Genomic DNA, 17,275 nt, shown 5'->3' on the forward strand with positions numbered 1-17,275 from the left:
CAATGAAGCTCTTCGTGCATTGGTCACACCTGTAGGGCTTCTCTCCGGTGTGAGTCCTCATGTGGATCTTCAGCTTGCTTTTCCGACTGAAGCCCTTGATGCATTGGTCGCACCCGTATGGCTTCTCGCCGGGTTTTGTCCTCATGTGAACGATCATATTGTCATTATTGGGAATAACCTTGCCACCCAAGACACCGGGCCGGCCCTTGCGGCCGCCCCGATGCCCAGTCAGCTCCTCAAGGCGGACCAACCGCACGCTGCAGTTCATGCTCTTGGCCACGCTGCGGTCCACGGACAGCGAGCTCAAGGCTTCCACTTCTGACGTGGTGAAGAGGGTGTCATGGCCGTCCACCGCCAGTGGGCCCTCCCCTTTTCCGTAGACGCTCAGGATCCGCAGCTCCCCGTTGTGACCGGCCATGTGGGAGGAGCCAGGGGCGTCCACACCCAGACTCTCCGATGTGGCGCCGCGCTGCGTGCTACAGTCTCTGATGTCATTGCCGTCTTCTTCAGAGAGGAAAACAAAGACAGAGAAAGTAATGGTATTCATTAATGATTTGCACAAAGGGATACAGCATGTACTTTTACACACTGATGTATTGGAAGAAGTATATTTTGACACTTTCTTTCTAACATCTTTTTGTTTATTATGCATTTCCCTTGTTCCCCTTGGGGGGGGTCAAGGATCAAAGGCTTCAGCTGAAAAGGCACCGCTACGTCTCCACCTTTTAAGGATGTGGGGAGGTCATAAAGACACAACCCAGGTCATCTGTTGTTTCCGATCACCTGCTTTACCAATACTGTAGTTATACTGGGAATCAGAGCGGATTCAGCATTCCTGACACCTGCCATGAAGAAGATGGAAATCATTCTACTATAAACTGTATAGTAGTCCTTGTGTTTTAGGAGGGCTTTGGTCATGATTCTTTTCAAAAGAGGACCAGGCTTTTTAGCGTAGGTAGAATCAAGTACATTCTCAGTTGGTAGGTCGTTTGCTTGCATGGATGCAATGTGTATTACTAACCTACAGCGGGCATGCCTCCATCAATATCCTCTTCAACCTTGATTGAAATGGTGTCTGGGGTCTGCTGCTTTCCAAAAAGAGGGAAACACACGCAAGACAAATTCTTTCATTCGCACAGAATAGTTGTTAATCCCCACCTACGATGGAATGGGTGCCCCCAGCCTGTTCTGCCGGCGATTTGAATTCGCCCTGTAGAAGGGTCTGGAGAAGAGCAATTCATTTCTTTCTGCTTCCGATATGTTTTTGGAGGAGCCAATCACCAAGTTGGTTAGTTCTCCCCCTGGCGCCCTATTGGCTGGTTAAACACAATGACGACAGGGAAGCGACGGCAAGCAGCCATTTGCGTACAGAGTCAGTTGAACAAGTTGATCAAGCCTCTCCTGCTGAAGACAATGACAGCAGCTTCCCCAGACCAACGAGTCTGGCAATAGCCAGGCTACACTTACGGAACATTAATTCATAGTGTGCTTTATAAGGGTGTGTGCTGGAGTTGTAACAGATGAAGCCTCTCATTTGGATGCTGAATAAGAAGATGATTTCCAACCTGCACACTCAGCTCCTCGCGGCAGACCAGCCGCTCGCCGCGCTCCAGGCTCTTGGCCGCGCTGTGGTCCGCATACAGCGAGTTCAGGGCCTCCACTTCTGACGCGGTGAAGAGGGTGTCATGGCCGTCCGTCGCCAAAGGGCCCTCCCCTTTACCGTAGATGCTCAGGATCTTCAGCTCCCCGCTGTGACTGGACATGTGGGAGGAGCCAGGGCCGTCCACACCCAGACTCTCCGAGGTGGCGCCGCGCTGCGTGCTACGGTCTCCAAAGGCATCGCAGTCTTCTGCAGAGGGAGAAAAAAAAGACAGTCATTGTTTTGACACAGTGTTTCCATAAAAGGAGGAAGTGTGTATTTGTACACATGAAATAAACTATTTAAATGTACCATTGACATAGAGGGTTTAAAATGTGTACTGCAGACAAAGATTCAGAGTTTTGGAGAGGGATGTCTCCTCCAGCACCCTCCCCCCTAGACTCAAAGCTCAAGCGGAGGCCAGGTGGAGGACACTGAACGAAAACCAGCGCAAAATGATCTGAGCACAACATTACATGAGAGACAAGCACAATTATTCTATTTTGACAATAACAAGCGACAACGTGTCCTTCCCTGTAAACTGATCAGCTAACATTTATACATTTTGAATTCATTGATGTTTGAGAATGATAAACCAGCTTATGGGGAATCTGTCTTGAAACCCTTCTGGGCTCTTGACTGATTCCATCTTTGAAATGCTACTCCCAAGTTTGACTCGTGTTTAACAGGGCACTGGTCATGATTCTTTTCCAAAGAGGACCAGGCTTTTCAGCGCAGTTAGATTTGAGTACATTCTCAGTTGATCCAGGTCGTTTGCTTGCATGGATGCAATGTGTATTACTAACCTACAGCGGGCATGCCTCCACCAATATCCTCTTCAACCTTGATTGAAATGGTGTCCGGGGTCTGCGTCTTTCCACATAAAGAAGGAAACACACTCAAGACATATTCTTTCATTTGCACAGAATAGTTGTCAATCCCCACTAAGGACACATTATGCATTTTTACACTGCCAAGCCGGTTCGTTCGCGGCTTTGCACGCCCTGCAAATTCATTGTCTTGCCTGTGTACAACAGAGGGGGTAAAATCCCCCTTCGTAACGGAGCCAGCTTTCTTGGTTCACTGGAGATGGCGGGGCTATGCACGGAGAGTACACGTCTTATCGATAAATTGCATACTCCGAATGTCTTTTTTCTTTCGATTCACTCATTCTAGCATGCAATAATAAGTTGACATCCGAGTGTAGACTAAAACACGATTCACGATTTACAAGCGCAAAATCAACAACATATTCTTTAATTGGCTGACGACTATGCTGACCAAGCATCGTAAGGAAAGTTCTTCTGGTATTTTCTCGTAGATCGCACTCTCTCACCGTCTTCGTTAAATGCGACTGCATCACCTTCCCTCCCATGACGGTCAGCAGCTTGCAGATATCAGTATCCCTCCAGGTATAACTACTCATGTTGAAATCACTGCGTTGTCTCTGTTGTTGAGACAATGCAGCAACACCTCTACCCAAGTCCCATCCCTGGAACCGCAAAGCTGTCTCTTCACATTTACATCTAAATGAAAAGTGCCAATATGTGTAGGGTCTAAGAAGGTAAATTGGGGTGCGAAATCAAGCCGGTAAATTACCACGGTCAGTGTAAACGCGCGGACCATGCAAGGAAAAAGGTGGGCATAAGACGGGCATATTAGGCAGCGTTTACAGAATCATAAAGGGGTGTGCTTTCTATGGGTGCGTGCTGAAGTTGTAACAGAGGCAGCCTCTCATTTGGATGCTGAATAAGAAGATGATTTCCAACCTGCACACTCAGCTCCTCGTGGCAGACCAGCCGCTCGCCGCGCTCCAGGCTCTTGGCCGTGCTGTGGTCCACAGACAGCGAGTTCAGGGCCTCCACTTCTGACGCGGTGAAGAGGGTGTCATGGCCGTCCACCGCCAGTGGGCCCTCCCCTTTACCGTAGAAGCTCAGGATCTTCAGCTCCCCGCCGCGACTGGACATGTGGGAGGAGCCAGGGGCGTCCACACCCAGACTCTCAGAGGTGGCGCCGCGCTGCATGCTACGGTCTCCAAAGGCATCGCAGTCTTCTGCAGAGGGAGAAAAAAAAGACAGTCATTGTTTTAATACACTGTTCGCATAGAAGGAGGAAGTGTGTATTTGTCCACAGGAAATAAACTATTTAAATGTACCATTGACATAGAGGGTTTAAAATGTGTACTGCAGACAAAGATTCAGAGTTTTGGAGAGGGATGTCTCCTCCAGCACCCTCCCCCCTAGACTCAAAGCTCAAGCGGGGGCCAGGTGGAGGACACTGAACGAACACCAGCGCAAAATGATCTGAGCACAACACGACATGTGAGACAAGCGCAATCATTCTATTTTGACAGTTACAAGCGACAACGTGTCCTTCCCTGTAAGCTGATCAGCTAACCTTTATACGTTCTGAATTCTTTGATGTTTGAGAATGATAAACCAGCTTATGGGGAATCTGTCTTGAAACCCTTCTGGGCTCTTGACTGATTCCATCTTTGAAATGCTACTCCCAAATTTGACTCGTGTTTTAACAGGGCGCTGGTCATGGTGCTTTTCCAAAGAGGACCAGGCTTTTCAGCGCAGTTAAAACCGAGTACATTCTCAGTTGATCCAGGTTGTTTGCTTCCATGGATGCAATGTGTATTACTAACCTACAGCGGGCATGCCTCCACCAATATCCTCTTCAACCTTGATTGAAATGGTGTCCGGGGTCTGCTGCTTTCCACATAAAGAAGGAAACACACACAAGACATATTCTTTCATTTGCACATAGTAGTTTTCAATCCCCACGAAGGACACATTATGCATTATTATGTTTTTTTTTTAATTCAAGACACTCATGCAAGAATGAGTTTACATCTCAGTGTAGGATAAAACAAGTGCAAAAACGACAACATATGCTTTATTTAGCTGACCATGCATCGTAAGAAAAGTTATTCTGGTACTTTCTCGTAGATCGTACAAGCTTTCCCCGTCTTCATTAAATGCGACTGCATCACCTTCTCTCCCATGATGGTCAGCAGCTTGCGGATATCAGTATCCCTCCAGTTAGAACAACTCATGTTGATATCTCTGTTCATAACTTTCATATAATGTCAATGATTTTTAAACAAGAATAAGTTGTAGAGAAAGGCGTGTCTTTATTTGAGGCACAATTCTAAATAAAAAGAAAAATAAGGTGTTCAAAGTGCTTCACTGAGCTGAAATTGAACATTTCGAACTAAACCATTAAGCAAAATAAAACTTTTTTTGTTTTTAAAGTATTACACAATTAAAATGTTGACCGGTCTCCCTTTGCGCAAAATGCGGCTGTAGAGGATCACACACTCTTTGGTAGAGACGTCTGTGTCCCCGTCAATCATGAAGGACATGTATGTGGCGTTTCCGACGTCCGCAGCTGTCTTTTGCTTTAAGGTGTCGCCTAGTACTGCAATGAATTGTGCACATGCCATCTCATTGCTATACGTCGGGTTGACGTTTAATCCATTTTTCTTCATGAGAATAATTTCGGATTTAAATTTCGTGAATGGCAACTCCTCTTTGGCAATGTTGTATGCAACATTAAATTAGATCATTTCCGATTCCTTAGAGAACCTTATTGTTACTGCCTGTCGCTGAAATGCAGCTGGGAGAGGGGCCACTTTCTCTACACACTTGTCACGTTATGTTGGGTTATTTAGACACATGCTTTTTTAATGTTTCGATACGAAACGTTGTTGACCCGCTTACAAATGCACTATTACCGGCCATATTCTGACCGCACTCCTGACAGTAAATCTGTACATCGTTTGGATGATGTGTCCCCAATCTCTTCACTTCCATTTTTTCCTCCAAAGACATTAAAGAAAACCGATTAGAAAGTAAATAATCCACTTCGTTCATTTTCATGCTAACGCCCGCCATACTGCACTTGCGCTACTGTGCTGTGATTGGTCGAAGGTCACTGTACTGTAGCTACTGTGCTAGGTCAGCCTTTGGGCTAAACTAATTTAGCCCAAATGGGAAGCATATGATGGGGGCGTGTCAGGGCACCTGTCAATCAAACGTCAATGGAAGCTTACGCAGCTTGGGCTGAATGAAATTAGCCCAAATGGGGACGTGTCACGACACCTGTGAATCACAATAAAATGGCTGCTTACGCTTGGGCTGAATTACTTTAGCCCAAATGGGAAGCATATGAAGGGGGCGTGTCACGATACCTGTCAATCAAAATTGAATGGAAGCTTACGCTACTCCGCTTGGGCTGAATACATTTAACCCATTCACAGGAAAAAAAACAAGATGTCATATATCCTGGGTTTTTCTGTCACTTTTTGTTGCTGTTGCTGCTTTAGGTTCTACCAAAATTTAAACTATATGTTTAATAATATTTTTTTAATTTTTACTGTAAAAGGTAGGGAGGGCTTAGCCCTGTTAGCCCATTTATACCAGCCGTCCCTGTTTGTGTATATATATATATCTAGCCGTCCCCTCAAAACATACCTTTTCACACCAGCCTTTCCCACCTAACCTTATTCTTCATGTTTAACCTCTGTTTTTCTTTTATTCCTAGTCTGTCTTACATAGTTTTGATAGGGCAATATGTAAAGCGTCTTAGAGTACCATATTAAGCGCTATATAAATGTAATTTATTATTATTATTACATACAGAACACACGAACAGCGTTGCCCATTAATACCAGCCGTCTCTGTTTATATACATACATACATACATACATACATACATACATACATACATACATACATACATACATACATACATACATACATACATACATACATATATATATATCTCTAGCCGTCCCTGGCGGTACACCTCTGTAACCACACGAGGTGCCTGTACCGTGACGGTTCGGTACAAATACGTGTACTGCTACACCCGTAGTAGAGAGGTGTTGCTGCGTTGTCTCTACCACAGGGACAACGCAGCGATATCAACATGAGTTGTTCTAACTGGAGGGATACTGATATCCGCAAGCTGCTGACCATCATGGGAGAGAAGGTGATGCAGTCGCATTTAATGAAGACGGGGAAAGATGGTACGTTCTACGGGAAAGTACCAGAAGAACTTTTCTTACGATGCTTGGTCAGCAAAATAAAGCATATGTTGTCGTTTTTGCACTTGTTGTTTTATCCTACACTGAGATGTAAACTCATTCTTGCATGAGTGCACACAGTACACATCCGATTCGGCAGCTGGTCCACTTTAAATCGGTCCTGATTGAAAACCACTACACCTAGACTCGTCAAATCTGGACTAAATTTTCACAGTGAGGCTATACATTATATAAAACATAGTTACAGATTTGTGAAACCTTTTTTCTATTTGTGAAAATGCAATACAGGCTAATTTTAATGCTTTTTAGGGGTCCAGACTGCATTAGAACGGTCCTGATTGAAAACCACTACACCTAGACTCTTCAAATCTGGACTAAATCATCACAGTGAGGCTATACATTATGTAAAACATAGTTTCAGATTTGTGAAACCTTTACCCTATTTGTGAAAATGCAATACAGGCTCATTTAGGTTTCAAAAATCTGAAACTATGTTTTACATAATGTATAGCCTCACTGTGATAATGTAGTCCAGATTTGAAGAGTATAGGTGTAGTGGTTTTCAATCAGGACCGATTTGAAGATTCTAAGTGGTTTTCAAGCCGAATCGGATGCTGCGAATCGGATGCCAACTTCAGCGTCGTCTCCGCGGCGCCGTTTAAAACCTCATTTCCACTGTTAATGTATTTATATGATATAGGCCTGATAATAATCATAGTTTGTTAATTTCTTCCATATGAGCAGACATTCTTAAAGATTCGGGACATTCTCTTGCGGTATCTAAGCAGTAGAGATCAGTGCCTGTACCCCCTTTGCGGAACTTTGCCCATTCTCGTGTGATCCCCCTGGTTTGCAGAGGTGCCCGCTCCGTCAGAACGGTTATCCAAATAACAAAGAAGTGTACAACACTCGCATTACAGTGCGTGTATTCACACACAAACCTGATGCCATCTACCTTTACATTAGAGACAGTAACTGGGCTGGTAGCTGTAGAGCTAATGCTAGGGTAACAAGGTAACCATATACAGTAAAGCAACACAATGATACAGCGGTAGTTGACTTACTTGTCCGAGATTTGTCGCTGAGCCGAGGAGTGTTTGTACTGAACCGGACTCCATTTCCAGACGTTCCGCAAGTCCAGCTTTGTATTGGACCAAGTTGAGGAAGCAGTCGTCGGTGAAACTTACTATATGTAGTGATGTTGTGGTTTGCGTCGAGGCATCGGGGCGCGTGTCGAGTACCTCGGCTCCTCCCCCCAGCGGAGCTCCCTATCGAGCAGGATTCACGTAGGCGAAATGACGTAGCGTAATGACGTAGCGTGTGACGTTCGAGGCTTCTCGGGCTGTGCCGCGATATGGGTTCGGCAGAAAGACGACACTACACTACCCAGTTCCAAGATTACTTGAATGGCTATGTAGCCTAATTAATGACACTCATTCTCAGTCATCATGCAGTTCTATTATTACAATTATTAGTAGGCTACTGTAGTTGATAAGACAACTTATCTATTTTGCCCGGGATGACTTAAAATCTTTGTCAAATTATTTGTTTTCTACCATGAGCTCGGGAGATATTTATGAACGGCACACTCACACGTAGGCCTATCAATTAAATGACTTTAATTCTCAAATGTTTTGATGTTGTACGAAGCAAACATCACATCATCACAGGAAACTCTTTCATCAACATTTAATTCACCAGTAGGTGTCCCTAGCGTACTCATTCGAAGCTTCGAGGTCGAACCACTTTGATGGTTCATCTGGCTGCGAGGCATTGACGTTTCATGAGGCATCATCTCGGCACCAACTAATATGTGCTGAGCTCACGTTGTCGTAGCTCATTTTCTCATGGGCGGTCGGGACAAATTCTCTGGAAGGACAAAGCAGAGAAAGGGGAGGTAACCTTTCCCTGTATTTTTCTTCTTCTTTTTTATTGAACATGTTTATAGATAATACAAACAAAAGAATGAGCGATAAAAAGCAAGAAGTAAGTAAAAACGAACAAATGAGATCCTCAGGATCCTTAGCTTAGGTAATACAGTTCAAATAATTTATTTATTTTTTTCCTTATTTCCTTTTTGAAGAGTTTTGTTACATTTGACAGAGTGGTCAATTTTAACCCTTTGCATTGGTTCTTATTGGACACACACACACACACACACACACACACACACACACACACACACACACACACACACACACACACACACACACACACACACACACACACACACACACACACGTCTTGACATAGAGGCATAGGCCGCGGCCGCTTGTGGCCAAGTAGTGGGGGGGCCCCTACCGACCTCCCTATATCCTTATGTATCCTTATTCACCGTCTAACCCCTACCTACTGCTTCATCACATGTATCCTTATTCACCGTCTAACCCCTACCTACTGCTTCATCACATGTATCCTTATTCACTGTCTAACCCCCTACCTACTCCTTGAATCACATGCATCTATTTACTGTAAGTAGTTTTAGGGTGAACAGGTCCAGGGGCGGACTGGGGGGAAAAAGTGGCCCGGGAGTTTCTGTCAGACCAGCCCACTCAATACACGGCGCGCGGCCCACTAAGTACACGCCGCGTTGCCCACTCAATGGATCGCGCGTATCGAACAGTCAGTGGCCTTCTGGGAAAAATACCCATACACTTAACATTATTTTGGATGATTACAAAGAAATTACATCATATATGTATGTTTGTTTTTTAATAACATTTGGATCCACCAATTTGCCTGGATGGACACATGGAATAAAATGATTATTGGCTATTGTAACACTCCAAGGTAGGTATAGTTTGCTAGATGAATATGCTTAACTCTTGGCTAGTATCAGATGGTTAGACAAGTATAACTACAAAGAAAGAGAGAGAAAGACCACACAATAAAGAAACTGGAATCAGAGGGTAGAATTAGCATGAACAATATATTAGAAATGAACAGAACAGAACATACGATGGGGTGTGAACATCAGTGGTATCAGTAGTGTTGCATGCTGGGTGTGTGATTGTTTGTGTGTGTAGGGGTGCTGAATGTGCATAACAAAACAGTAAGTTACATAACGACGTTCCCGAAATTCAGCCGTGGTGCAGAGTTACAGCCACTCCGAGCCAGTCGCACATTGAGCTTCCCCCAAATGCGCTGTTTTGGTGGCTGTAGCTATAATGCAAATGAGGAGGAGCGAGGCGGGTCAAGGAGGAGGGTGGGGGTGTGGCCCTGAGCAGCTTGCAGCCACGGTACCATTCGCTCTGTTTACAGTGGATGTATCGCAATGGCGAGGCTCACACAGCCTTTAGCCGTGTTCTGTAAATATTCTAGAACACACGGGAGTCCTGGAGCTCTATATCAAAATATTATCATATAGCCTACATAGCCTATATCATATAATATTATAACGGCCAAAAGATGTGTGAGCCGATATTATGAATCTCAAACGACCGCGTTGGGTTCTCCGACGTTCCTGGTTCTTCAACGTCCTCATCAATGTGAAGTAGACTGAACCACGACAAGGAGGAGAAAGGGATCGTTGCCGGGCAGCGCTTAGGCACCTCCGCCTCCGGCGGTGGTCCCTCAGCGGGTCTCAAGCTGGAGACATTCGCCGCTAACAATCCCTTTCTCCTCATGGGTTGAGCGCATGCGTAGAACTGGGTGCCGCGTTGCGTGTATGTATGCAAATCCAAATTCTCTACCTCAATCCGCACAGCTGAGAACACTTCGGCTGTATAAGAACCAATTTAGAGGTGTTTATTAATAAGGTGGAGATCTTTTCTTACTTTGGACTTCCGAAGTCTGTAAAACACATATTAGAAGACACTTAAAAAAAAAACGAAAAATAGTCACCATGAGTGTGAAGACCGATTGCGAGTAGCAGTATAAAACTCAGTCAGTGCGATTCTGATAATATAGGTATAGCTCTTGGAGAAAATTACGCTTGTGCCGCTGTGATAACCATTATAGGGCTGATGCCATGATGGGCGTGGGCCGGTACATAATAGTATTTTCGGCCATCGGCCCACCGGGGATGTCCCCGGTATTCCCGATGGCCAGTCCGCCCCTGGCAGTGCCACAGGCTGATAGCATCCATGCCACGCCGCATTAGTGATTCATGCAAAAGGGGCCCAAACCAACTACTGAGTACATATGCATGATCATACTTTTCATAGGGCCAACATTTCCTTATTTGAAATCCTTTTTTTATTGATTGCATGTAATATTCTAATTTTCAGAGATTTTGAATTTTGGGTTTTCATAAGGTGGAAGCCATAATCTTAAAAATTATAACAAATAAAGGCTTGGAATATCTCAATTGACATGTAATGAGTCTACATAATGTATAAGTATGACCTTTTAAGTTGAATTACTGAAATAAATGAACTTTTGCACGATATTCTAATTTTCTGAGTATGACCTGTTCACTTTACACTGACTATTCCTCCAAGCTAGTTAATACATCCGATGGAAAGTTAATGCACGTAACGATTGGTCACCAGACATAACAGAAAACATAATTTGTTAATTAACTCGGTTTTGCGGTGGTATCTGGGCATATATAATGCCGCTTTTCCACTGCATGGTACCAGCTCGACACGACTCGACCCAGCTCGCATTTTTTGCGTTTCCACCGCGAAAACATGGTATCTGCTATCTGGTACCTGAAGTGGCTGCTTTTTTCAGTACCGCCTCGCTCTAGGTTCCAAGCGAGCTGAGCCGATGCTAAAAGGTGACGTCGGCAGACGGCCGGCCACTGATTGGCTAGAGAGTGTGACGAAGTCACGAGAGCGACATGGCAACCATGCTGGTAACAGCCATAGCAGCGCCGCAGCCAACATATTCCACTTCTTCAACATGCCAGCTAATAATAGTAATGTTATCGATGTCCTCCATTGTTGTTATGTTGGTTCGGGCTGTTTCCCAAAGTGAAGGCTGCAGCCTTGCTAGGACGCGTCCTTGCTAGTCGCGTCCTATGGAGATGAGACTAGAGTGCTAGATCGAGTGCTTCCTAGCGTTTGTAACGTCGGACTTTGGGAACGACTTGGTAGTGTGGAAGCGCTTCCGCTTCCGCTTTTTAATACTGCGTGTCCGCTTGTAAACACATGTGCGCTTATGAATAAAACATGGCAGCAATCAAGCTGATCGATATTTATTTGACTTTTGTCTGTTATGAATGCGGTCATGTCTCCTTCGCATGGAGCCTCTTTGGGGAAGTCACAAAAGCTTTGTTGTGGTTGATCGAATTGTCTTTATTAAAAGGAAAATCCATTCAATTTTTATAAAACTAAGTATAATTGTCTGAGAACTTAATTCATGCATCACATTTACAGTACGGTTGATTACGATTATGCAGGGGGAAAAAGACAAGAAAGACAAGAAAGAGATGATAAACGTGTATTTATTTGGCTATATTATTTAACTGATCCGATTCATTCATTCATATATGCCTACAATCTACCAGTGCTTTGAACACATAAGTATATCATATAAAATACAATTAAATACGTTCATTAAAAATTACAAACATTGCAAATGATCGGTTGTGCATTAATTGTACAACATTGGATAGTGGCACTATCCCTTCCACCGGCAAACAAATGTTTGTGCGCCACCCTAAAGGTGCGGCCACACCAGACGCGTATCTCGCGTACTTCGCGTATGAAATCGCCATTTTTTCCATAGGGAACCATTGGTTTACACGCGTATTACGCGTATAAGCAACATTTTACGCGCGTATTGCGCGTATATTTACGCGCTATACGCGCGTACTTTTCAAGAGTTCAAAAAATTGAATTGAATTGTTTTTGGCACATACCTCACTCATTTAGCTGGTTATCAATCATTGTTTGCAAGGATGGTGAAGAAAAACCTTGTTTTCTAATTCTCCACAATAATATCAATGGCTGGTGGAACGACCTTAAAATGGCCATAAAGTAGTTCTGTATATGCAGTGTAAGCTTGTCCAGGCCCTGCAAGTCAGGATGTAGGCTAATAGTCTGAATGTTTTTTTTACCTAGTGGGCATCCCAGAAATGCACCACAATACAGGAAATCAAAATTGTCTACCCCCGTTCATTACTGCACCCATCCCACAAATCGGATCACCAGCCGCCACGGCAAACAAGGAGTGAAGGGTGACCAATGCTAGGAATCTTCTGACTCTGTTCCATTAGAATAATGCTGCATTCTAGAGAGAGGACCGGCATGAACTGACTCAAGCATCACTGAGATCTAGACATTTAACCAGGGACCTTTAAGTGGATCCTCTTCAACCACGATTGCAGATTGTGATACAAGATATGAACTAGAAAATAATGGCAGTAGAAAGACCGCAATTAGAAAGTCAAAACAAGAGGTAGTTGGCATTAAGGACATGACAAAAGGCTTTTTCTAATAACAAAGGTAGAGGTAATGACATAGTTGTGGAAATATCAAAACGTAACTTCAATATACAATTGTACACAAATTATATAATTAATCAATTTAAAGTAATTTATCTAAATTCTCCTTGGACCTAGAGATACCTCCAGTCCCCTCTAATTAAAAGGCATTAAGATAGTTTGCATTTGCAATTGAACTTACTGAACGAATGCTTGGTAAATTTGCTGCCTGTTTCTTCGCATGATTAAGCTCTAAAAATAAATCAAATGTTTTGCAGTCAGAAGTGTCCTAGAACTAAGTCATTCTTCATCACACAGACATAATTTCTCAAAAATAAAAACATGGCGAATCAAAGTTGGAAAGCGTTTAATCATGATGGAAAAAAAAAGCAGCACCTGTATACAGGTGTCGAAGCATCCCTTTAAAGGGGTAGTTTGGAATTTTGGACAAAGGGCCTGATTCCCATAATGTTAGAAATAAAACGAACCTATCGTTAGAAATTAAACTTCGCCGGTGTGAGTCTTCATGTGGACGTTCAGGGTGCCATGCCGAGCGAAGCGCTTTGTGCATTGGTCGCAACTGTAGGGCTTCTCCCCGGTGTGAGTCCTCATGTGGTTCTTCAGGGTTTCACTTTGACTGAAGCGCTTTGTGCATTGGTCACAGCTGTAGGGCTTCTCGCCGGTGTGAGTCCTCATGTGGTTCTTCAGGTGTTCATTTCGACTGAAGCACTTCGTGCATTGGTCGCACCCGTAGGGCTTCTCGCCGGTGTGAGTCCTCATGTGGATCTTCAGTTTGTTTTGCTCAATGAAGCTCTTCGTGCATTGGTCACACCTGTAGGGCTTCTCCCCAGTGTGAGTCCTCATGTGGATCTTCAGTTTGCTTTGCTCAATGAAGCTCTTCGTGCATTGGTCACACCTGTAGGGCTTCTCCCCGGTGTGAGTCCTCATGTGGTTCTTCAGGGTTTCACTTTGACTGAAGCGCTTCGTGCATTGGTCACACCCGTAGGGCTTCTCCCCCGTGTGAGTCCTCATGTGGATCCTCAGGGACGAGCTCTGACTGAAGCTCTTCGTGCATTGGTCACACCTGTAGGGCTTCTCGCCGGTATGAGTCCTCATGTGGTTCTTCAGTTTGTTTTTCAGAATGAAGCTCTTCGTGCATTGGTCACACCTGTAGGGCTTCTCGCTGGTGTGAGTCCTCATGTGGATCTTCAGCATGTCTTTCGAACTGAAGCGCTTCGTGCATTGGTCACACCTGTAGGGCTTCTCCCCCGTGTGAGTCCTCATGTGGATCCTCAGGGACGAGCTCCGACTGAAGCACTTCGTGCAATGGTCGCACCTGTAGGGCTTCTCGCTGGTGTGAGTCCTCATGTGGTTCTTCAGGCGTTCACTTTGACTGAAGCTCTTCCTGCATTGGTCACAGCTGTAGGTCTTCTCCCCGGTGTGAGTCCTCATGTGGCTCTTCAGGTGATCACTTCGACTGAAGCGCTTCGTGCATTGGTCACACCTGTAGGGCTTCTCCCCGGAGTGAGTCATTTTGTGGATCCTCAGGGATTTCCTCTCTCTGTAGCGCTTGATGCATTGGTCGCACCCGTAGGGCTTCTCACCGGTGTGAGTCCTCATGTGGTTCTTCAGGCATTCACTTCGACTGAAGCTCTTCGTGCATTGGTCACAGCCATAGGGCTTCTCGCCGGTGTGAGTCCTCATGTGGTTCTTCAGGCATTCACTTCGACTGAAGCTCTTCGTGCATTGGTCACAGCTGTAGGGCTTCTCCCCCGTGTGAGTCCTCATGTGGATACTCAGGGACGAGCTCCGACTGAAGCACGTCGTGCATTGGTCGCACCTGTACGGCTTCTCGCTGGTGTGAGTCCTCATGTGGTTCATTAGGCGTTCACTTTGACTGAAGCTCTTCGTGCATTGGTCACAGCTGTAGGTCTTCTCCCCGGTGTGAGTCCTCATGTGGCTCTTCAGGTGATCACTTCGACTGAAGCGCTTCGTGCATTGGTCACACCTGTAGGGCTTCTCCCCGGAGTGAGTCATTTTGTGGATCCTCAGGGATTTCTTCTCACTGTAGCGCTTGATGCATTGGTCGCACCCGTAGGGCTTCTCACCGGTGTGAGTCCTCATGTGGTTCTTCAGAAGATCACATCGACTGAAGCTCTTCGTGCATTGGTCACAGCTGTAGGGCTTCTCGCCGGTGTGAGTCCTCATGTGGTTCTTCAGGCGTTCACTTTGACTGAAGCTCTTCGTGCATTGCTCACAGCTGTAGGGCTTCTCGCCGGAGTGAGTCATTGTGTGGATTCTCAGGGAATCTTTCCGTCCGTAGCGCTTCTTGCATTGGTCACACCCGTACGGCTTCTCGTCTGGTTGGGTCCTCATGTGGACGATCATATTGGCATTGTTGGGAGAAACCTTCCACCAACCATCCACCGCCAGTGGTCCCTCCCCTTTTCCGTAGACGCTCAGGATCCGCAGCTCCCCGTTGTGATTGGCCATGTGGGAGGAGCCAGGGGCGTCCACACCCAGACTCTCTGAGGTGTCGCCGCGCTGCGTGCTGCAGTCTCTGATGTCATTGCCGTCGTCTTCAGAGAGGAAAACAAAGACAGAGAAAGTAATGGTATTCATTAATTATTTGCACAAAGGGATACAGCATGTACTTTTACACACTGGTGTATTGGAAGAAGTATATTTTGACACTTTCTTTCTAACGTCTTTTTGTTTATTACGCATTTCCCTTGTTCCCCTTGGGGGGGGGTCAAGGGTCAAAGGCTCCAGCTGAAAATGCACCGCTACGTCTCCACCTTTTAAGGATGTGGGGAGGTCATAAAGACACAACCCAGGTCATCTGTTGTTTCCGATCACCTGCTTTACCAATACTGTAGTTATACTGGGAATCAGAGCGGATTCAGCATTCCTGACACCTGCCATGAAGAAGATGGAAATCATTCTACTATAAACTGTATAGTAGTCCCTGTGTTTTTGCAGGGTGCCGGTCATGATGCTTTTCAAAAGAGGACCAGCACAGTTAGAATCGAGTACATTCTCAGTTGGTAGGTCAGTTTGCTTGCATGGATGCAATGTGTATTACTAACCTACAGAGGGCATGCCTCCACCAATATCCTCTTCAACCTTGATTGAAATGGTGTCTGGGGTCTCCTGCTTTCCACATAAAGAAGGAAACACATTTTCATTTCCTTTCATTTGCACAGAATAGTTGTTAATCCCCATTTACGATAGACTGGGATCCCCCAACCTGTTCTGACGGCGATTTGAATCCGCCCTGTAGAAGGGTCTGGAGAAGAGCAATTCATATCTTTCTGCTTCCGAGACGTTTTTGGAGAAGCTGTCACACCCAAATTGTACCGGGGGCGAAACATGTACCGCCTACGTAATCTGCGTTCGAAATTTCCAAACCTGCCTGGCAACGGACGATCGCGTTGAACGTTGCCTGGCAACGGACGATCGCGTAGAACGATGACGTAGGAAGGTTCATGAATATTCACAAACATTTGCGCTCATTCATTCAGCGTCACAAGACGAATTAACATCAAGCAGATAACACTTATTTTACAAATGACATTTATTAGCGTTGCTAACTTTATATTTGCATTGGATATAATTGTTAAATGGCATTTAGCTAGTAAACTGAGTGTATTAACACAAGCTAGCTAGACTATGATACACTTTAAAACACTCAATTTACTAGCTATATTCAATACATTACAAATATAAAGTAAAAAAAAGTGTTGTCTGTATTATTTACTGTATTATTTACTGTTATTTCTTCTTTGGCAACATCAGCGCGAACGTTTTTTTAAACCTGCCTAGCAACGGACAATCGTGTCGAACGATGACGTAATGTTTCGAACGCGAATTACGTAGGTGGTAACATTTTCGCCCCCCGTACAATTTTGGTGCGATAGCGCCAATCACCAAGTTGGCTTCTCCCCCTGGCACCCTATTGGCTAGTTTAACACAATGACGACAGGGAAGCGACGGCAAGCAACAATTTGCGTAGAGTCAGTTGAACACGTTGATCAAGCCTCTTGTGCTGAAGACAATGACAGCAGCTTCCCCAGACCAACGAGTCTGGCAATAGCCAGGCTACACTTACGACTCATTAAATCATAGAGGAGTGTGCTTTCTATGGCTGTGTGCTGGAGTTGTAACAGATGAAGCCTCTCATTTAGATGCTGAATAAGAAGATGAT

At 44.9% G+C, this 17,275-nt stretch overlaps 2 protein-coding genes, 1 long non-coding RNA gene and 1 pseudogene across 3 annotated transcripts in view; 1 reads left to right on the forward strand and 3 right to left on the reverse strand.

Annotated features, from left to right (window-relative positions):
- LOC132455431 (zinc finger protein 271-like) overlaps nt 1-17,275 on the reverse strand; it is a 74,819-nt pseudogene that overhangs the window by 57,309 nt on the left and 235 nt on the right.
- LOC132455362 (zinc finger protein ZFP2-like) overlaps nt 1-17,275 on the reverse strand; it is a 49,251-nt gene that overhangs the window by 13,437 nt on the left and 18,539 nt on the right. The window lies entirely within an intron of this gene.
- The window catches only part of LOC132455453 (uncharacterized), a 31,017-nt gene that overhangs the window by 3,207 nt on the left and 10,535 nt on the right, over nt 1-17,275 (forward strand). The window lies entirely within an intron of this gene.
- LOC132455363 (zinc finger protein 271-like) lies at nt 13,421-17,274 on the reverse strand. The gene is made up of 2 exons (XM_060049196.1): nt 16,158-17,274; nt 13,421-15,647 (listed from the first exon to the last, which is right to left on the reverse strand). The coding sequence occupies exons 1-2, from the start codon at nt 16,291-16,293 to the stop codon at nt 13,570-13,572; spliced, it is 2,214 nt and encodes a 737-aa protein (XP_059905179.1). The 5' UTR covers nt 16,294-17,274; the 3' UTR covers nt 13,421-13,569.

The sequence above is a fragment of the Gadus macrocephalus genome, chromosome 4 (genome assembly GCF_031168955.1).
Source record: "Gadus macrocephalus chromosome 4, ASM3116895v1".
NCBI lineage: Eukaryota > Metazoa > Chordata > Actinopteri > Gadiformes > Gadidae > Gadus > Gadus macrocephalus.